The sequence below is a fragment of the Xenopus laevis genome, chromosome 6L (genome assembly GCF_017654675.1).
Source record: "Xenopus laevis strain J_2021 chromosome 6L, Xenopus_laevis_v10.1, whole genome shotgun sequence".
NCBI classification, from domain to species: Eukaryota; Metazoa; Chordata; class Amphibia; order Anura; family Pipidae; genus Xenopus; species Xenopus laevis.
This window is the reverse complement of record NC_054381.1, coordinates 137,612,505-137,634,473: the sequence shown is the minus strand read 5'-3', so window position 1 is coordinate 137,634,473 and position 21,969 is coordinate 137,612,505. Positions and strand designations below refer to the sequence as shown.

Genomic DNA, 21,969 nt, shown 5'->3' with positions numbered 1-21,969 from the left:
CGGAAATTGAAAAACGGCTATATGGCACAGGTTAAATAATGGATAACAGATAACACCATTAGACACACAAAGCTTATCTGCTATCTGCTTTGTAACTTGAGATTTTTCTCCTTTGAATGGCTGCCCCCATTGCTACACAGCAACTTATTTATATAAACAATAGTAATGTTTCTTAAGCAAACACAGCACTTTTACCAGTGCAGGGCAACGCTGCATTATATTTTCATTACCGGTACTTTAAAACACTTTTTATTTTTTTGACATTATTGTTCCTTTAAAGGCATATGGGGCAGTTTTTCAACAACCTTATTTTAACTGGAAAAAGCCTAAAAAAACCCATGCCCCCTCCTACTGACATAAATTGAAACTGCAGGTACCGAAAACACACAGAGCATTTTAATAACAAATGGAGGTTAGTGGCCACTAGTAACGTCACTCCAACTTGCAGTGCAGAAGCTTATCTGAGCACAAGGTTAAGGAGACATGGGAAAGTAATAAAATGGCTCAAATATCAAAATGAAATATATAAAAGCTGCTCTTTTGAAGCACCACATGACATTGTCCCTTTAATAACAATTTTGTTTTAATTAATTGTGTTTGGCAGACCATGCTTTAGAAGCAAACAGTATGGCATAAATGTAATTAGGCAGAAAAGTAATGTTTTGTGACAAGTTACACTCATATTTTACATAGAGGTAAAGTTTATTACGAGAGGCCAGCGTGACTGTGTGGGAATTGTTACAAACATAGCACACATATAATAGGGAGGTTATTTATCAAAAACTATCTCATTTTTTTCCGAAATATACCTCCAAATTTCTCTATTTATCAATACATTTTGCCGAAAAAATTCAGTGCGGGATAAAGATGAAAATCATACAAAAATTTGAATCATAAAATTTTTTTTTGCTTTTCTGCCAAAAAACATTTTTTTGGGATTTTTGCATGAAAACCACAAAATGTTTGGATTTTTGCACAAAACCCAGCGCAGATCAGGATATCTTCGGGACTTCTCCTATTGACTTATTTACAACCTCGGCAGATCTGAGATGCTGGATTTTCTGATTCTGACTTTTTCCATTCTCGGGGTTTAATAAATCACTAAAAATCAGAGTTTTTGGCATTCAGACTTTAATAAATAACCCCCTATTAGTGTAAAGATGGTGTCAGGCAGAGCATTTGGTTAAACCGTTCTGGGTTTCAGTACAATAAATAATTTGTTCAGAGGTTTCTAATATACAGTATATTTTAATAAGTGACTTGTGAATAAACATTTCCCTTTTACCTTGAAACTTGAGGCACCATTTTGTGATGTCCTTTGTGCATAATATTGTTTAAAACAATGGGAGGGGGGCTGATTGTGATTGGACTGGTAACTTATATGAAGCAGATGAACATACCTTCTGGCCACAGTTCTCTGTGCATTCAATATTTTGTGAGTTTGCCTTGAAATGAATGTGGTGAGCCTGTCTAAAAGCTTCCATTGATAAATTTCTAACTGCTCATATCTGTCATTTATTGCCCATAGTTAAAGGGGTGGTTAGCTTTTAGTTATAGAATGACTCATTTTAAGAAACTTTAAATTTTTTCTTTTTTATATATTTTTTAAATTATTTGCCTTCTGACTCTTCCAGTTTTTAAATAGCGGTGACTGGTCCCACTGAAAAAACAATGTATTGCTCCTCGGTCGATTCAGGTCTTCTCCTATTTTTATTCCAGTCTTTTATTCAAATTAATGCATGGTTGCTAGGATCTTTTGCTGGACTGGAGAGCTGCTGAATAAAAAGCGAAATAACCGCAAATAATAAAAATTCATTGCAAGTTGTCTCAGAATGAAGGTTCCCTTTAAAGCTACGTTTCCACAAGCAACAAATCTCCCTAAATGTGGAGGAGTCAATTTCCTTAGGTTAAGCCATAGGACATCTGTAGCAAACTTTATTTTTACCCTTTGATAAATATGCCCCAAAATGTATGATTTGATGCACCATGGTGGTACACTGGTTAGGATTGATACCTTGCAGCATGGGGATTCTAGGTCCAGATTCAGCCAGGGCATTAAATGCATGGAGTTAGTATTTCCTCCCTTTCCTTATACTTCAAAGAAATAGACTAATTGTCCCTAGTGTGAATTTGATAGGCACCTAAAATTATCCATTGAGGCAAGGAAAGGGGAATGATCTGTTATTTCTTACGCCCTGCAGAATATGTTGGTGCTATATAATTAAATGATTCATTTTACTTGCTGAGCTACCCTGTCCTGCGTTTAGAAGCAGATACATCAGGTGCAGATTCTGTCTAGCGGAGTTCACGGGCGCCATCTTTTTCGCTTTGGTAATCTTTGGGTCTTCTTTCGGCGCAAACCAGAAGATTGCTCCAACTGCGCATGCGCCAATACGCTGTTCTCTTCCCAAAGATTACCGAAGAGAAGAATATGGCGCCTGTGAACTCCGCTGCACAGAGTCTGCACCAAGGGGTAACTAGGTGCATATACCTGGGGTAACACCTAGGTTGGGGGAAGCAGGGAGGGGGTTTTTATAATTAAGGATTTGGTTCTCCGTTAAGGCCCCCATACACGGGCAGATATAAGCTGCTGATAGATAAGTCGGCAGTTTATTGCCTAGTGCAGTGATCCCCAACCAGTAGCTCGTGAGCAACATGTTACTCCCCAACCCTTTGGATGTTGCTCTCAGTGTCCTCCAAGAAGGCCCTTATTTTTGAATTCCTGGCTTGGAGGCAAGTTTTGATTCCTTAAAACCCAAATGTACTTCCAAACAGAGTATCTTGTAGCTGCCAGTCCACATAGGGGTTAGAATAGCCAATCACAACCCTTATTTGGCACCACCCAGGAACATTTTTTATGCTTGTGTTGCTCCCCAACTCTTTTTACATCTAAATGCTGCTTATGGGTGAAAAAGGTTGGGGACCCCTGGCCTAGTGTATGGTGCCCTCCGACGAGCGTCCATGATTGGAAGTTGGCCAGATGTCGCTGGGCTTACAAATCCTTTCAGAACGAGGGCCGCATCGTTTTGTTGATCCGACTGCCCATATTCGCCTTGTTGTGATTTGATTGTTGGACACTAGGGCCCAAAATCAGATCAGCCAAATATCATCCACCTGAAAGTGGGCATACCGGGGAGAGATCCTCCCTTTTGGCAACCTTGATCAGCTGAGCTTAAAGATCTTGTCAGACTGAGGACTGTATCGGTTCGTTGATGCGCTACTCAATCCGTCTGCCCATTTTCTCCTCATTGTGATCTTAAAAATCTATTTCGAACGAGGAGCTTGTTGTGATCTGACTGTTGAGCCCTAGGGCCCACGATAAAATCAGACCAATATCACCCACCTGTAAGTGGGCATATCGGAGAAGAGATCCGCTAGTTTGGCAAGGTCTCCATATGTATGCAAAAAATGGGGGGTTGTGGGTGCACTCCTGAGGCTAAATTATAATATGTTTAAGTACAATAGAAGTGCTACTGACCTGGCCAATTAATCAATGCACATTCCCTGGTCCCCTGTCTAAGTAATTCAATAAATATGCAAGTGCATGTATTTTAAAAAAACACAAAGTTATGATCATAAAATTGATAAGCCACCATACCACGTACCATATGTGATCTTCCAAGAGATTTTATATGGCCCCCAGTCTACATAAGGGCTCTGCTAACTCCTTAAGGTCCCCATACACAGGCAGAGATAAACTGCCAACACATTATGTCAGCAGCATATTGCTCAGTGTATGGGGCTTCCGATATCTGGTCGAAATCCGACTTTGCCAAACGAGCAGATCTCCATATGTATGGCCATCTTTAATGCAAATAGGCATAATTTTAATATGCTCTGGCCCTTTAATGCATGTACAGATAGCCAATCAGCTACAATTAAAAGTTGTACTGCCTTAAGATATGAACAAAATGTTGCTGCTCTCTGGGTTTAGCAAGCTATGGCAGACAATATCAGGGAAGGCAACAAACAGTATGAAATTATAATCATCACTAGCGAGAAGGATTAGAGGTGCGGAAGCACAAAATTATAACAGACAATTTTTTTTAAAAAAAATATTTTTTTAAATTTATTACAAAAGAAAGAAAAAACACTCAAGGCTATAGCTCTCCTTGTTTCTTGATAACATTTTAAATCTGCATTGTTTCAGAAGAAAGGCAAGTTCAGATCTACTTGGCTTACCAATCAGCTCACAAACCAAATTCACAAAGTAATAACCAAATGCACAAGGAACAAAGTGAGTAGACACAAAACTGTGTTGGAATGTGGCATATTTTTTTTTTCAATTCTTTATTTTTCTCTTTGCAAGAAGGAAGGGCTAAAGAAGAAAACTGAGATAGGGAGAGGAATGTGGCATATTTAAACTGCAGTTTCACAAATATAAGGATATTATAAGTTACCGAGGAGTTTCATGACCATATAAAAACACGAGGCCGAAGGCCGAGTGTTTTTATAAAGGTCAGGAAACTCCGAGGTAACTTCTAATATCCTCATATTTTGCAACAGGGGGTACTTTATTTATTATAATACACAAGTTTCGGTGAGTCATGTGACAGAAATGACATCAGAACTCACCGTTTATAACTGATGACATCAGAACTCACCGTTTATAAGGATATAATTTACAGGATATTCATGGCTTTTGTGTATTATAAAAGAATACTAATTGCGGTACCACTTTCAATCTAGAAGTATGGAAATGTTACAAAGATTGCCGTCAATTAGTCCATAAGCGTGAACAACAAATAAACTTGAGATTACAGTGGTACACAAGTTTGTTAAACATAATCCCCTGTATGTAATAAAAGACACTACATTTGCCCAGGAGCAGTAACCCATAACAACCAATAAAATGCTTTTAAACAGGTGACCAGTACATTTTACCTGATTGGTCACTATGGGTTACTGCTCCTGGGCAAACTTAGTGCCTTTTATTACATAACCCCCTACAGGCTTTAGGATAAAGAGGCAAAGAGTATTATGGAGGCGTTATCTGCAACTTGGCCAACTGGCCACAACAAAACTAGTCACAACCAGGAAGTGACATCATATCAAACCAGAAGTAAGGAAGTAAAATTAACTTATATCGAGACCTGTGGCCCAACCTGCTTACTCGCACCAATAATCTTGAATTCTGCGTTCTGTACGTGTGCAGTAATTGCTGAGTACTCGGGCAATATCTGTGTGGGTCTATGTGGATGAAAAGTGATCTTTTTTGCACAGGGGGTAATTGATGTAATCAATGGTGCTAAGTTTGCACTGGTACGGTTACCCCATTGCAATCAGCATCAAAAAAGTGTGTATATTCTCTACTCTTTCTTCATGAAGGTATTGCAGTCTTGATCATTCTTATAAACCCAGGAAGTATCCAATGGAAATTATACTAATGCTTGGCCAAGGTAGGCTCAAATGAAGCATCCCCAATAAAGGCTTTTATCTGGTCCTCTGTGATACTGTTCAAGAGCACTTCTTTTCCCATAAACCACTCCTTGTTCAGTCTTGCAGCACATTTTGCCACTTTTTCAGTAGGAAATCTGACCAGAGCTTCTCCAGAAAAGTAACCGGTTTTATCATATTTCAAGAATATATCATATTCTTCAATAGGAAATCCATCAAAGAACTCCTGAATGTGTTGCTTTGTGGCTGCAGGAAACAAGTCTTTCATATGAATACACCGCTGTGGACATGGGACGGCAGACATGTCTTTTGAGAGCGAAGTAACCGTATATGTGACAGCTATGTCCAACATGACTTTTTTCGAAATAGGAAGAATGGATATGCGATAATCATGTAAGTGTTTCCCATGAGCCAATAAAGCCATCTGATACTGGGACTCGTTCTTCAACTTTACAAATCCCTCTCCTTTTGCAGAGCTCTTCAGAATCGAAATGTTAAAGTCTTCTAACTGAGGAACCTCTAAGAGATCTCGTATGTCACTTTTTTTAACGTTAGGAGGCAGGTTCAATATGTATATATATAATGGCTGCTGTTGTATTGGCGGCTGTTGTATTGGCGGCTGATGTATTGGCGGCTGATGTATTGGCGGCTGATGTATTGGTGGCTGATGTATTGGCGGGTGATGTATTGGCGGGTGATGTATTAGCGGGTGATGTATTGGCGGGTGATGTACTGTAGCAATGGCTTTTGTGAAACCCTCCCTTATTTTAGAGTTTTTTTCCACTGTTCCACCAGCGTTAACCCACTGCTCCTCAGTGGCGCTTATTACACCCAAACTTTTATTATTCAACAGGCATTGGTTAAATCTGACGGCTTCACTCGCATGTGCTGCATTGGTAAACTTGACAAAACCATTGCCAGTTTTTGAGCCATCGCGGCCTTTACAAAATATTATCTGTTCTACAGCTAAGGATGTAAAGAAATCTATGATAGCTGCTTCTTTCGTGTCCTGGGAAATACCAGTTAAATATACATACAAACTGGCAGGTTGAGCTAAAAACATTTCTACTTTTCTTTTTCTGCTTTGTTGCTTTGCAGCCTCCAGAGTTCTTTCCACCTTTTTTCTATAGACCTCAAATGCGCAGAGCATTTCTGTCTTGTTACTCAGTGAAAGGACAATTCTTTTATTCTTTATACAGCTGCCAGACTTTTTCATGGCTTCCCGTGCATCGTTATCCGACACAAATACAATATAGGCTTCTCCGCGCTCCCCTCGAACAATCTGAATATCGGAAACATTTAGACCCTTAAAGAATTCTTCAATATCAGTAGTGTCGGCATCTGTATGGAGGCCCTCTAAGTGAATGATTGTCTCCATTCTTCATATAAAACACACACCTGCAGACACAAGGAAAGAAAGAAAACTGTTAATTCCTACAAACCATATTCCAGTATAAGTCTATAAGTACATATACTAGGACTTAAACGACCAGTAACAACAAAAACATTTAAAAAAAAAAATTGTTTCTATACTCCAAAAAAACAAACACCAACACATATTAAACTTTAAAATCGAAAGTCTTTATTTCGAAATAACTTACCGAATCTCCACTTGTGCTCCTCTTCAGAAAAGGCGACGATCCATCATGCGGCGCTCAATTTCTCCTCCCTGGCTATCTCCTATAAGGAAGGCAGGAAGGAGAAATTGAGAGCACCATGATGGATCACCCGATCGCCTTTTCTGAAGAGGAGCGCAAGCGGAGGTTCGGTAAGTTAAAAGTTTAATATGTGTTGGTGTTTTTTTTCCGTAGTATACAAACTGATGTTGATGTTACTGATCCTTTAACAACTAAAACAACTTCATGGTGTTAGATAACCTTTCCTCTGTGTTGTTGGCAAGGTGTGTGCTGCAGATGGCAAGTGCTTACTGGGTATTAGTTATGTCACCACTAGGAGTTTTATTTTTTAATAGGCTTGCTATTACTTGCTGCCATCTTCTGCCTTTTTTCAGCTTTTAAATGGGGCCACTAACAATGTAATTACTGACCTTTCTATTCAAGCTATCTCCTATTGATGTTACAGTCTCTCGTTCAAAACTAGGGTAAACTTGATCCTAGCAACCTAATAGCTGGTAAAGCTCCAAACTAGAGAGCTGCTGAATAAACAGCTAAAGTATTAAAAAACGCAAAACATAAATGAGAAAGACCCAATTGCAAATGGTCTCAGAAGATTACTGTCCATATAATACGAAACATTCATTTGAAAGTGAACTGCCACTTTAATCCAAATACCTATACCATAATCAGTACTGTCCCAAAACAATCATTCTAAAGGTGCAATGGACTATTCTATATAGCAAGTTTTGTGGCTGGAAAAATTCCTGCAATGCTTATGAGTTATGATGCTCTGTACATGCCTTAAAGGAGAACTAAACCTTAAAAATGAAAATGGTTAAAAATGGCATATTTTATATATAGAACTTATTGCGCCAATCTAAATTTTCAGCTTCTCGATAGCATCAATGATCCAGGACTTCAAACTTGTCACAGGGGGTCACCATGTTGCAAAGTGTCTGAGACACTCACATGCTCAGTGGGCTCTGAGAAGCTAAACTTAGGGGTCGTCACAAATGATCAAGCAGAAAATGAGGTTGGTCTGTAATATAAGCTGATGCTACAGGGCTGATTATTAAATTCTGATGCTAATTACACTGGTTTCTGTGCTGCCATGTAGTAATTATCTGTATTAATTACTAATCAGTCTTATATTGTGACATTTCTATTCTCTGTGTACTGTATATTGTGAGTGGGTCCCTAAGCTCAGTAAGTAAGTCAACATTTTGAGGCCCAGAGCATTGTAGAGATTTTTAACTTTGACACATTCTTTGACCCGGGGTTTCTGGTAAGTAAATACAATCACTTGCGGGTGCCTAACATTTGGCACCCCAAGTCCACCAAGCCTTTCCTTCTCCTTTAAGGTTTTTTTTTATCCTGCTCATCACTCAAAGGCATTTACAATCTGTGACATTGCATTTCAAAAAAACAAGGGATGGGGATGCAGGTGTTATTGTTAAAATAAACGTCCTGCTCTTTGATGCTTTTTTTTTTTTAATGAAATAAATCATTGCAGTAAATCTGCCTTTTATATTAACATTTAATTGTTGTATTGCTTCAGCGCTTCCCTTACACCCCCCCTCCCTCCACCACTTACAAAGACTTGTAACTACTTTGTTGAGAGGCCCCAGAAAGTCCCCTTCCCCCCGCCCTTTGTACTGACTGTGTGGAGCAGTGAAACAGATCTTTACATAGCTGTGCTGTCTCCTGTACTTCTACTAACAATCAGCTCTCGGCTGGCAGGCTTCAAACAGCAGAAGGTCCGATGTGGTGCTCACTCTGCAATCCATTGATCATGTCTGCTGTGCGCAGCCTGCCAGCCGAGAGCTGATTGTTAGGAGAGGTACAGGAGACAGCATGGCAGAGTTGCCAGGTTCAGCCAAATTGGGGTACTTATTTGAAGCCCAGGCAGATTTTGAAAATACAAATTAGCCAATTAGGTATGGATTTGTGCTACTTTTGGGCCTTTGGCTGGTTTGTACTTTGGAAATAGGGTTGCCACCTGGCCGGTAAAAATGATGGTTGATCCCAATGTTATTAATATGGAAGAAAGATAAATATATTGGAAGTCGGTATTTTCCCCCCAAAAAGGTGGCAACCCTATTTGGAAACCAGCCAAAGTTTTATCTTGCCCGAATGTGCCAAGCCTGCGTCTCCCAATGCATGTTGGGTAATGTAGTTTTTGTTTAACAATTTGCCAAGTTTAAAGTAAAACTACAATACCCAGCATGCAGTGGGACTGACTTGTGTAGAAGTCTGGAGTTACCTGATTTTGGGCTTTGTGCCCCATCTCCCGTCCCTCTTAAGCATTCTCACATTTTCCGGTTACTTTCCTCAACTTGAGACAATTTTAAGGCTACAATCTGCTGGCCACCAAAATGTCTAGAGGTTGACCTGTTTTACCAATATTTATTGAAATTGTATATGAATTAGGGCCTTAAAGAGGTCCCCCTCTGTACTTACTAGGGTTGCCACCTGGCCGGTATTATACTGGGCTGGCCGGTAAAAATGATGGTTGATCCCAATGTTATTAATAGGGAAAAGAGATAAATATATAGGAAGGCCGGTAATTTTTTCTGGGAAAGGTGGCAACCCTAGTACTTACACCCCTGGTGAAAGTAAATACCATTTTGCTTCATGGAAAAAATTTGCAAATCAGTGAAAAAGGCATATTTTCACATATATCCATTTATTTATTTTTCACTGCACGTATTGTGCTACTTTAAAAGTGTCTCTTGGCTGCTTTTGTAGCCGAATTTGGCTGGTTTTGCAAATTAGACCTGGCAACCCTGCAGCATGGCTACATGGACTACAAAGGGGCGGGGGAAGGGTGGGTGAGTAAATCCTGCTCCTCCGCTTGTAATCCCTCCAAAACTAAATCAGACAGAGCTCATAGTGCAGCAGACTTTCTATAATCACCCCTGCATGCTATTAAGTGACTTACTCTGAGTGTGGAACAGTCCCACGTTGTATAAGTTCCCAGCAGTATCAGTCGCCTTCATACACAGATCCCCAGCTTGCTTCACTTCCTCCCATGTGACTTCCCTCCCGGTGTCTGCAGGGTCCTAGTGCTCTCAGCCAATCTCTCTCCACTCACAGCACAAGCATCAGAATGCACTGATAAGAGTTTTAATCAATTCAACACAAAATCAAAAGTCCAAATGTACATGTAAGATTCCTAAACGCCTTTCATGTATTCAATAGACTTGCTCAGAGGCTTCCTGTGTACCTCGAGCTCCTCCCCTAGTATTTATGGGTTAAATGCCATAAGGGAACACTGGATTGTCCAATTTAAATGTCAATTTGCATAAACAGGGAAAACATTTTGCACTCGGTTAGTTAAAACCTTATGGTTTAGTAAAACCACAGTTGAAAATATATAAAATAAAATGTAAACTCATAAACACATTAAAAAAAAAAAACATGTTAAGTGAAAGTCAGTATTTAACCCCTGCGGTACCAATGTCCCCAGCTGGTATATCCATTTAGTTTCTTCTTGGGAGAGACTTTGTTTTGTGTCTCCTCCTCTCCAGTTGAGTTTGGTGCTGGGTAATAAAGGTGACTTCCTCCCTGTTCCCTTTATCTACCTGTTATTTTCTTCACTTTCTTTCCTCTCTACTGGGTGTATCCCCTTTACTTTTTGCCTGATCAATCATTTCAGCCCTGTAACCTTTTCCTACCAATTTAGTACACAGTCCCTCACAAGCCTCATAAAAATCTCCCTTTTCTGTACAGTTATGGTTTATTCCAGCTGAGAGCACTAGGACCCCGCAGACACCGGGAGGGAAGTCACATGGGAGGAAGGGACGTAAGCTACAGATCTGTGTATGAAGGAGACTGATACTGCTGGTAACTTATACAACGTGGGACTGTTCCATACTCAGAGTAAGTCACTTAATAGCATGCAGGGGTGATTATAGAAAGTCTGCTGCACTATGAGCTCTGTCTGATTTAGTTTTGGAGGGATTACAAGCGGAGGAGCAGGACTTACTCACCCACCACTACGGAAGCCATTTTAGGACATCCTCAGACAAAGTCTGTCCGTGCTATACGACCTCCTGAGCACATGGAATGCGGCTTCTCCTGGTTTGTTCCTCATCCTTCCAACAAGGCTCTATTCACTCCTCAGTCCTGGCAGCATATCTCTCTCCTCCTGTTCCGTTACTCAACCAAGTGAAGCTGTATTCCATGTGCTTAGGAGATGGCATGGCTGACACTCACTTTGGCTGAGGATGTCCTAAAATGGTTTCTACACACGGGCGCTACACTAATAAGGTCATTTAAGAAACTCACCTCAGGTGTCAGCGTCCCACTAGTTACCAGGGGTGGTAAAATTCCACGCCTGTAACTATAAGAGCTGAATTTCCAGTTTTCAAACTGGAAATGTGGCTCTTCTATCACAGAGAGCGCAATTGCTAGCCTCCTGGACCCCTCCACCGATGTTGTGCACCCCCTCCAGCACATAAAGGTGAGCGTATGGGGGAGGGGGTGGCAGCAGAGGGGCCAGGATTTCCCCTGTGTACTCCACTGTACTTATACTTTGTGATGATCTTGAAGAGACTCCATGTAGTGATTTGAGGGTTGGCCCAATAACCGCAGTACCCGCGAGTCGGTCGTGTTCGGGCTGACCTCACACCCAGGTCTGAACTGGGATTCAAAATTGGCCCTGACATTCCAGGTAAAGAGTGGCCCAATCAGTTCCCCACCAGCCCACTAAATAGTGACTTTCTATGGCATCTACTGGCAGCCCCTCTGGCATTTGCCAGAACCCACAGATTGCCATTCTGGGCCTGCTCACACCCCCATTTGCGGGTGGCGGGGAGAGCAGGAAGAAGACTCGCACATCGCTTACTCCAAAAGACAGTGTATTCCACTCACCCCTGAATGACAAAAGCACTTAAAGGTGGCCATAGACTCCAAGATCCGCTCGTTTGGCGATGGATCTTTCCCCGATATGCCACTAAACTGCATGGCTATATCGGGGGTAATTCGAACGTTCGGCCTTATGGACGAACGATCGAATTACGATGCGCCAATCGGCTCCGACGGGTCGGTCGGGTAAAAATCCAACCTTACCGATCGATATCGTGGCCAGATATCGATCGGGAAGACCCGTCGGAAGCCCCCATACACGGGCAGATAAGCTGTCAAATCGGTCCAAACGGCCGATATCTGCAGCTTTATCTGCCCGTTTATGGCCACCTTAACTCTTAACATCCAACAAGTAACTCTTATATATCTATGAAACATTGAAAAGGTTTGGAAGGAGCGCTGTTCAACTCCCTCTTTCAGTTATATTTTAAATACTGAGGCATATTGGTGCAATATATATATATTTTGAGAGTATAAGTGAACCTGCTGTCTAGAAAAGAGGGGAGCACTTTCACTTATTAGAAAATTTTAAAATGATCTTTGTCTGTAAAAGTAGCAAATCTGATGACCCCCATGCTCATTTATTTATTTATTTATTTATTTTATACAGTTTTGTGCAGTTGTATTGGTTTATAAAGGGTCTGTAAAATGACAAATGTATTTTTTATGTATAATTTATTATTATTATTAGCGTGTATTTTAATTTAATGTTGTTCTTCTTTATAGCTGCTAGTTAGTAGATAACATGAACGGAGCTGCATCATATTTGGGAGAACCATTGTATTTCTCTGAAATGAAAGCTATATTTGAAAAATGCTTTATTTTAGCTGACCATACACGGGTCCAATAAAGCTGCAAACTCATCTCTTCTAAGTTAGCTCATAGCTTTTTTCCCAGTGTGCTGAGGTTGCCAAAAAAGCTGATCTTCTTTTCAGAATTCACAACTGATCAATGTAATGTCACTTTATGAAAAATTAAGAAATCTTCAGAAATAGAAGAAATGTTTCTGTCCTGCTGAAGTGTTGCAACTTTAGTTCTGAACACACTTTGTTTTGTTTTTCCTTCATGTTTTGGTTATTGTATTAGAACTTACCCGGCACCAATTAAAATACTGCGCTAGAAGTTTGTCCATACTTCACCTAGTCTCCCTTTCCTATATTTCCGAGAGGATAAACATGTTTAACCATGCATTTATAATATTGCTTTGTCCCGTGGCTGCTCATTTAATGAATTTAAAGGTTTATATTTGAAAATCTGACAGGAAAAGAACTTTGTGATTGTGGAATCAGAAACTTACTAATGCTTGGATTTTTGATATATTTATTGCAAAATGCTGCAAGGCTGACTTTTCATCGTATTGGTAGATGTTTAACTATGGTGCTGAACTACGACCCTAGCTGTTACCCACAGCCAAAGGAGGAACTTAGAAGTGGGCAAAATGGCTCTTAGGCACTGAAAAAAAAATCTGACATCTGAAAAGGTTTGTTATTCAACTGAAAGACTAAGTGGACATGGTTGAATTTCAGCTCATTCACACTTGGAAACAAATTAAAAGGAATTGCTGGTTTATTGAACAATATGATCAAGAACCTCTGAGAATAGACTGAATTGCTTGTATTTTTGTGTTGTGTCCAAATATCCAGATATGGATTTCAGGGCTTTTGACTTGGATAAACAAGAATTCTGAATTTATTTGGCAGTATATAAAACTTATTTGCAATATTTGATATTCTAGTACCTGCTTGCTCCGATGATGTGTAGGTTAATGGTCACTGGTGCATTTATGTTTGGTTACATTGCTGGACACACACATAGTTTACGATTGGCATAGAATCCCCAGCTCATCATTTAAAACATGCAGAGTCTTAAGTCTGTTTGGTTGGCCACATTTAGGAAGGGGCATGTCTAAACAGACTGGCAATATAGTAAAGTGCACTTTGTTCTGCAATGACAGGTAGACAGAGATTTTTTGGCCACTGTTCTCAGCAGTTGACAAAATGACTGGTGTACCATAGGCATTATGTATCTGTTGCCATGGGAGATAAACCAGGGTTTATTCACCTTTTTAACATCTCTAGTGTAGCTTAAAGGAACAGTAACACAGAAAAATAAGTGTTTTAAAGTAAGGTTGAAACTACACAGGACAATGTTATCTGATGCATCTTGCTGAGATGCAATGCAGGCAGCCAGTCAGAGGTGCCGAATATAATGGGAAAGCTTCAAACTACATGCATCCAAAATGACCATTGAATGTGAACGCTACACGATGAGTTGTGTGTAATTTGTAGCTGCAACGTTTCTATCCCTTACATCCGTGATCTCCAACCAGTAGTTTGCGGGCAACATGTTACTCATCAACCCCTGGGATGTTGCTCCCAGTGGCCTCAAAGCAGGTGCTTATTTTTGAATTTCAGGCTTGGAGGCAAGTTTTGATTGCATAAAAACCAGGTGTACTGCCAAACAGAGCATCCTGTAGGCTACCAGTCCAATATTTGACATCCCCATGAATATTTGACAATATTTTTCATGCTGATGTTGCTCTTTTTTACATTTAAATGTGGCTCACGAGTAAAAAAACGTTGGGAACCCCTGCCTTGCATTATATTTGGGCCTCCAACTACGCATCGGATAACATCGCCCTGTGAAGTTCTGCCTTATTGAAAATATAATGTACACAGGATGCACAGCAGATAACAGATAAACTCTATTGCATACAATAGGATTCTTCAGAACAGATCTGTTATCTACTGTGTATCCTGTACTTGAATGGCTGCCCCATGGCTACACAGCAGCTTGTTTATATAAACTGTAGTAGTGTATTGTTTCTGAAGCAAAAACACTAGTACCAGTGCAGGGCAACAGTACATTATATTGTCATTCCTTTAAAACACTTTCATTTTTGGTGTTATTGTTGCTTTAAAGGTTTTTTTTTTATCCTAGTAATTTATAACATTTATGCATTATTATTCGCACATTTATATAAATTGCCAAAATATTCTGTAGCATTTTCAGCAGCTTTGCCACCCCTGTGGTAGTGCCAGCTATTAAATACTGAAATAAAAAAAATCCTAAATATAATCAGTTAAAATTTCTGACCCATAATTTGAAATCAATTACTCTTCACTATTTCCCTCTCAGTATCTGTCTCTCTTCATACAGGGGTTCGATTTTGGCACGTATAATACAGCCTTTGGGGGGGATTTTTTTGCCAAGAAGATATATTAAAAGCTCACTTTTATAAAATCCCCCCAAATCCTCTCTCTTTAACTGCAGGGTTTTTGCCAAAGTCCATTATTTTATTAGATTTTGTTTATGCTGGAATGTTTGAGTTATCTCTAATATATTTGATATTAGATCTGTCAAATCAAGCCAGGCTCCTAGCTCCTTCATGAAGGGAGACCCTTTGCTGAGATTGGGAGATAGTGAAGAGTAACTTATTCCAGAAATGGGCCAGAAGTTTTGGCTATGGCACAAGGTGCATTTTGCTGTCTGCCAAGTATTTGAGTGCCATTCATGATACGTGTGAGATGTGGGTCAAGCGGGTTCACAATTGAGATCCATAATCATTCATTCCACTGGATTTGTCACCCGCAGAGCTGTTAATCTTTTATTGTGTGTCAAACTGCCCAGAATTGTTCTGTGTACCATAGCCCATTAAGGGACTCTGAGCTTCTTTGGACAGTGGGTCTAATATCTAACACCCCTGCCATAATGTGAGATAATGTCTCCTGTTTGTCACAAATGAAATCTAAATAGTCCTTTTCCTGCTTGCATGAAGCACTTCCTTTGGTGGAACAAGTTTTTTTTTCTACTACTGTAATACAGAATATTCCACATTAAGGCACTTAATGTGCTTAAAAGCATGACTTTGATGCAGTGCACATATGGGTCTACCCTATGCATGTGTTACAGAATTAATGAGGAGCACCATACAGTATTTTTCTTAGTAAATTACACCCATTTACACTTTGGTGAAAATTTTTATTTCAGGTTCATGTTCCTTATAAATGTAAGTGGCAAGAATACTTTGCTGTGATTCTATGAAAAGGCATTTTCAATTCAATCCCATGAAGTATTGTTGTGGAAGTTTATTACTATTGAAACTTCATTCTTCTTCACTTCTAAGCGAAAGGCTCTGACATATGTTTTGGTTGGAGATCAATAATGATAAATATTTTGATTGAATGAAAATAAAGCATCAATAACAATCTGATCATTGCCCTGGGTCTGTTTTCGGATTTTTTTTAAAGGACCAGTAACATCAAAATATTTAAAAAAAAAAATTAGTATACTTAGAAAAAAAAAACACCAAGACAAATTAAAGTTTAAAATTGCAAAGCCTTTATTAAGAAATAACTTACAGAAACTCCGCTTCCCCTCCTCTTCAGAAAAGGTGACAGTACGACCATCCATCCTGCGGTGCTTGATTTCGGCTTGCGGCTATTCTACTGACCGCATGTGAATGAGCATGAAGAGCAACAAGGGAGCGCACTGAGGAGCATGGGGGGCTGCTGTCTGCACTCACGGCTCCCCTGTGGATCAGCTTGAACTTGCACCAGTTGTACGATTTCCAAAAACACAGGGTAAATATTGGCTCTTGTCTTTCAGATGTGGTGTCGGACGTGCTGAAGGAGGTGGAGGTGCAGGAGCAGCGCTTCATCACTTCCCTCAATGAGATGGACAACCGCTACTAGGGGCTTGAGGTGATCTCCCCCCACAGAGTTTGAGGTGGTACTTTACCTCAACCAAATGGGAGTCTTCAACTTCATGGATGACTGTTTCCTGCCGGGCTGTGCGGTGCTCAAGCTGAATGACGGCAGGAAGCGGAGTATGTCCTTGTGGGTGGAATTCGTTACCTGTCAGCCCGCAAGATCCGCTCTCACTTTTAGACTTGTCACCAATGTGGCCCTAGCCTGAGCCCTCTGCCCTAAATCCACCAAAGCCCAACATTTCCCATTCACACCTGACAAACGTGAAGCACTCAGATCAGCGCTTGCCTCTCTGTTCCACCCGACACAATGTGCAGTGATGTGAAATTGCCAGAAAAGATCACAGTGGATAAAAGGTGTGCCATTAATTCTGGAATAGCAGTGTCTGCCATGCCGAGCTCTGCGTGTATCTGTACAACTCAGAGCAATATAACCGAACATCTCTCATAATTCACATCACTGCACATTTTGTCGGGTGGAACAGAGATGCAAGTGCTGATCTGAGTGCTTCACGTTTGTCAGGTGTGAATAGGAAATGTTGGGCTTTGGTGGATTTAGGGCAGTGGGCTCAGGCTAGGGCCACATTGGTGACAAGTCTGGAAGTGGGAGCGGATCTTGCGAGTGAACAGGTAACCGGAGGCCGTGATGAATTTCACCCTCAGGGACATACTCCGCTTCCTGGCGTCGCTCAGCTTGAGTACCGCACAGCCCGGCAGGTAACCGTCATCCACAAAGTTGAAGACTCCCATCTGGTTCAGGTAAAGTACCACCTCGTACTCTGTGGGTAAGATCACCTCGAGCCCCTTGTAGCGGTTGTCCATCTCATTGAGGGAACAGAAGCGCGGCTCCTCCACCTCTTTCAGCACGTCCGACACCACATCTGGAAGACAAGCCAATATTTACCCTGTGTTTTTGGAAATCGTACAACTGGTGCAAGTGCAAGCTGATCCACAGGGGAGCTGTGAGTGCAGACAGCAGCCCCCCATGCTCCCTTGTTGCTCTTCATGCTCCTTCACATGCTGTGAGTAGAATAGCCGGGGAGGAGAAATCAAGCACCGCAGGATGGATGGTCGCCCTTTCTGAAGAGGAGGGGAAGCGAAGTTTCTGTAGGTTATTTCTTAATAAAAGCTTTGCGATTTTAAACTTTAATTTGTCTTGGTGGTTTTTTTCGATGTATACTAACACGCCTTTTTTAAAAAAATTTATTTTGATGTTACTGGTCCTTTAAAGGACAATGTTGTGGTTCCCTTTGATTTATTGTCACCTTTACCAGTTTAATTTATTGCCTTATCAAATTGATTGATTAAGTGATTTTACTTTGGGGAAAATTGATCAATGATCATAAAAAAACAGATTTTTTTTTCTGGTGTTTCATTTTACACAATCTGTAGTTTTTAATTATGTCTGTGGGAAGCAAAAATGGTTTAAATATAATTGACAGGCCTTTATAGTTTTCATCAGGGGATTTGCTGATAAAGCTTTATTTGTGCATCGGTTAGTTGTGTGCTGATACTTTTTCTGGTGTTTTTCATATATACGTAAGTTGCAAAATTAAATATTGAATGTAATTTTTTTCATAAGATTACATATGATTGGTGTCTAATTTTTCAAGGCAGAAGGCTTTTGGTGCACAAGTGGGGTTTAGTTAATCAGAATTGTTTTTTGGTAAATGTTCTATATTAAAACAAGCTTTTAAGATCATAGATTTTATTTTAAAGTCGATTTTAAGTTAGCTTAATTCTATGGTTTTTAACAAGATTGTGGGTTGAATATATTATTTATAATTTAATTTATTTCTTTAACACTAATGGAATTTTTTTTTTACATGATAGCTATGTTAAGGTATTATAATCAAAAATTCCTATTGTGTACTTTATTTTCAGGTGACAAATCCTGCCACAACCTAAGAATGGCAGTAGTCATCCGCTTACAGGGGCTTCCTGTTGTTGCTGGCGCAACTGATATCCGTCATTTCTTTTCTGGATTGCATATTCCTGATGGAGGAGTTCATGTTACTGGTGGAAAGCTTCAGGAGGCCTTTATTATATTTGCAACCGATGAAGATGCTCGAAGGGCAATGAGCCGCTCAGGAGGCCTCATAAAGAAATCACGAATTGGGCTTTTTCTCAGTAGTAAGGCAGAAATGCAACATACCCTTGAGATAAATAGAAAAGGAAACAAAGATTTGGGGGCAACACCTGATATTTCAAAACTGTTAAATGTCATGAAGAAAGGCAATTATAAGAAAAACATTGGCAATAAAAACCATGTAGAAGCTGGCTTTGATGGGAGCGGAGCAAAGCACAATGAAGAAAATGTTCCAAGGTCAAAATATCAAGAAAAGAAAGGCACAAGGCCATTAAAAGATAATGGTTATGGATATGTATTTTTGTATGGGCTTCCATACACAGCAGGTAAACTTGATGTCAAAGAATTTTTTCATGGCTTCGATGTGGAAGATGTACACTTTTCTGTTAATCAAAATGGGTCTAGAGATGGAAATGCTTATGTTAAATTTGCCAGTGTTGAGGATGCTAAGGCATCTCTTTCACGTGATAATGAATACATTGGTCATAGATACATATCTGTAAAATTGAGCAATGAACAGAAGTGGATTGAAGCTGGTGGCCCAACTGATGGGAGGCAGGAGTCTGCTTATAATAATATGGAATGGTCACCCAGATTTTCTTCAAAAAATCATTCAAGGTCCAGATCTCCAAAGATGCACAGAACAAGGTCACGCTCACCTCATGATCAGCAGTTTTACTTACACCTCTTAAACATGTCATATTCTGTGGATAGAGGTGATATTAAATTGTTTTTTGGTGATCCAGATATTCCCGATTCACAAATTAAATTCTTACTTAATAGAAATGGTGTCCGGACAAGAGAAGGCTTTGTTTTAGTCAAAAATGAAAAGTTTTATCAGAAATGCCTTGGCTTCAACAAAGGCCTTTTAAATGGCCGTGAAGTTTGGGTACACCCCATTACCCGAAAGGATATGTTAGAGTTAATTGAATCCACAGAGAGACCACAGCTAGAAAGAAACAACTCAGAAGACCCTTCTCCAAAGAGGAAATCCAGGGACCGTTCAAACCTAAAAAGATGTATGTATTTGAGAAACTTTCCTTTTAATGTTACTAAAAGTGAGGTTCAAAAATTCTTTGCTGGATTTCCAGTGGATGAACGTGATATTTTTTTGCTGTATGATAGTAGAGGTATTGGTCTTGGTGAAGCGCTTGTTAGATTTCCTTCGGAACACCAGGCTATCCTTGCTGAAGGATTGAATCAGCAGACATTCTTGGGAACAGAAGTGTTACTGAGACGTATCTCAGAAGAACAAATGAAAGAGCTTGGAGCCTTCCCCGAGGATCAAAAGGAGAGCGAACCAAAACGATCAGCTAGTTATAGAGATGAATATCCAGATACTGCTGAACAGAGTTTTGGGGATTCTGATTATGCACGTGGCTCGTATGACCAGCCCCGTCCTTATAGGGTCGATGACTTTGAACATAGTTCTGGAAGTGTAAGGCGTTCCGTGGAAAGGTTAAGAAGCCCATATGATATCAATCAAGATGCGCATTTTGGGAGGTTTCATATGGGAAACCAGAACATTATAGACGATGAATCTGGGCCAGTAAATCCGCCAAGGTCAGGTGGAGCGTCAATACGTTTGAAAAATGTTCCATATACTGCCACTGTTGAAGAAATTTTAGATTTCTTTTATGGTTATAATGTGGTTCCTACTTCTGTAGAAATGGATTACAACTCCAAAGGAACAGCTATAGTACATATGGAAAACTATGATGACGCTGCAGCTGCTGTTTATGAACTAAGTGAAAGGCCTATTGGACCACGTAAAGTTCATATGAGCCTAATAAGGAACTAAGACAAACCTGCAGTGGTAAATGCTATCGGTTATTTAGAAACGGTAAAATTAACCATGATATTGTCCCATTTCATAAAAGGTCATGCATTCTTGTATTATTTATAGTTAGTGTAGTTTCATATTTTTCGTACCTTGCATGAATAGTCACAAAGCCCATTAAAAGCTATTTTTTGGTTTAATTCCTTAGTTTGTCTCCATTAAGTTTAGTGACCTTAGTTATCTGATTCATTTTGTGACTATTTCTAAATATAATATTGTGATTTGTTAAAATATTTGGATTAATGACTGTAGTTCAGAGTCATTATGTGACTATTTCTTGACTTCTTGTTGTGTACTGATAACATTTGGGAATTAAAAACATTTGATTTACACAGCCAGTCTTTGTATTCCTCAGTGGAATATTTTCCCTATTCACTATTTAAAGTTTACATTTTTAGGGCAAGGTTATTTTCTCACTTTATTTCAACGGTAACACGATTATTTGTCAGTGTTAAAATGCAACGCTGACAAACTATGACACTGGAGTATCCCAATTTGATCTTGTGTGATGAGAGGCAAGCAGGTCTTTCCCAGCCGAAAGTCTTTTGCCTTTCTTTTCTGGAGGGGGTTTATGGATTTTGAAGGCTTTCATGAATGGTGAATATTCCTAGTTTGAGAGACATCCAGAAGAAAGGAAGAACAAAGAGGCACATTAGAAGAAAAGACTGCAGCAACAAATCACAATATAGTAACAAGGTTTATACTACAATGGTATTACCTTCTAAGATTGGGATACCCATTATGCCTATTGAAAAGTCTTTTCTGGATGTTAGTCATCTACTATACTTGAAGTTCATTTGAGCTCACAGTTTTTAATTAGAAGTTTAGTTCCTCACTAGTAACTAATGATAACAGAAGGTTCTTCAGAGCTATGTGGTATGCTTGATAATTCCAGGTGTTTGTTACCAGAGTTCACTCTTGCATCACTTCAGAGTTGATAAGATTTTATTTTGAAATGTCTGTCCTCAGTCCTCTTCAATTAGACCTTCAGGATTTTGATCTGATCCATTGTTCAGTTCAGACCCACAAGTGAATAATAAAGTTGTCTGGTGCAATTCAGAAGTATTCTCTGACTAAAAATAGCTGTTTGAATGGCATATGCTGCAAATGCTCTGTGTTTTGTATGAAACTGCTTTTTCAGTGTAAAAGAAAAATATTCTTTATTGGACCTAATTGGGCACATGGTGCCCTTTGGGTTTATTATTGAGGAAATAATAAATAATGAACACTTTGATTACAATTTAGACTACCACTTTTTCTTGGTGTTTGATTACCATGTGTGTTGTCAAACACTTCTAAATGATATTTGATAGTGTCTTCAAATTTCCAAAAATTTCAGATCTTCAAGGCACCTGTGGTTGACAACATTGTGGTGTCACCTAAACTAACTTCCTGTTTTAAGAAACCATATTAGTATGTGTTGCAGCTGCCATCACTTTAGCTGTCTCAT

The 21,969-nt window shown here is 39.7% G+C and overlaps 2 protein-coding genes across 2 annotated transcripts; one reads left to right on the top strand and one right to left on the bottom strand.

The window, feature by feature from the left end:
• Positions 1–4,284: 4,284 nt before the first annotated feature.
• rbm12b.1.L (RNA binding motif protein 12B gene 1 L homeolog) lies at positions 4,285–9,977 on the bottom strand. The gene is given in 3 exon segments (NM_001127826.1): positions 4,285–6,795; positions 6,999–7,077; positions 9,955–9,977. A coding segment is annotated over 1 exon segment (1,392 nt). The 5' UTR covers positions 6,776–6,795; positions 6,999–7,077; positions 9,955–9,977; the 3' UTR covers positions 4,285–5,383.
• Positions 9,978–10,739: 762 nt separating this feature from the next.
• LOC121393078 (RNA-binding protein 12B-A-like) lies at positions 10,740–20,849 on the top strand. Its single transcript, XM_018268128.2, has 2 exons — positions 10,740–10,895; positions 18,475–20,849. Exons 1-2 carry the CDS (start codon positions 10,838–10,840, stop codon positions 20,478–20,480), a joined length of 2,064 nt encoding a protein of 687 aa, XP_018123617.1. The 5' UTR covers positions 10,740–10,837; the 3' UTR covers positions 20,481–20,849.
• The last annotated feature ends 1,120 nt before the right edge of the window (positions 20,850–21,969 follow it).

What these genes read in the sequence shown, in the direction of transcription:
- LOC121393078 (XM_018268128.2), top strand. Translation starts at nt 10,838, where the DNA reads ATGAAGGAGACTGATACTGCTGGTAACTTATACAACGTGGGACTGTTC. An exon ending in GGGACTGTTCCATACTCAGA is followed by an intron (nt 10,896 to 18,474) that starts GTAAGTCACTTA and finishes CTTTATTTTCAG; the next exon opens with GTGACAAATCCTGCCACAAC.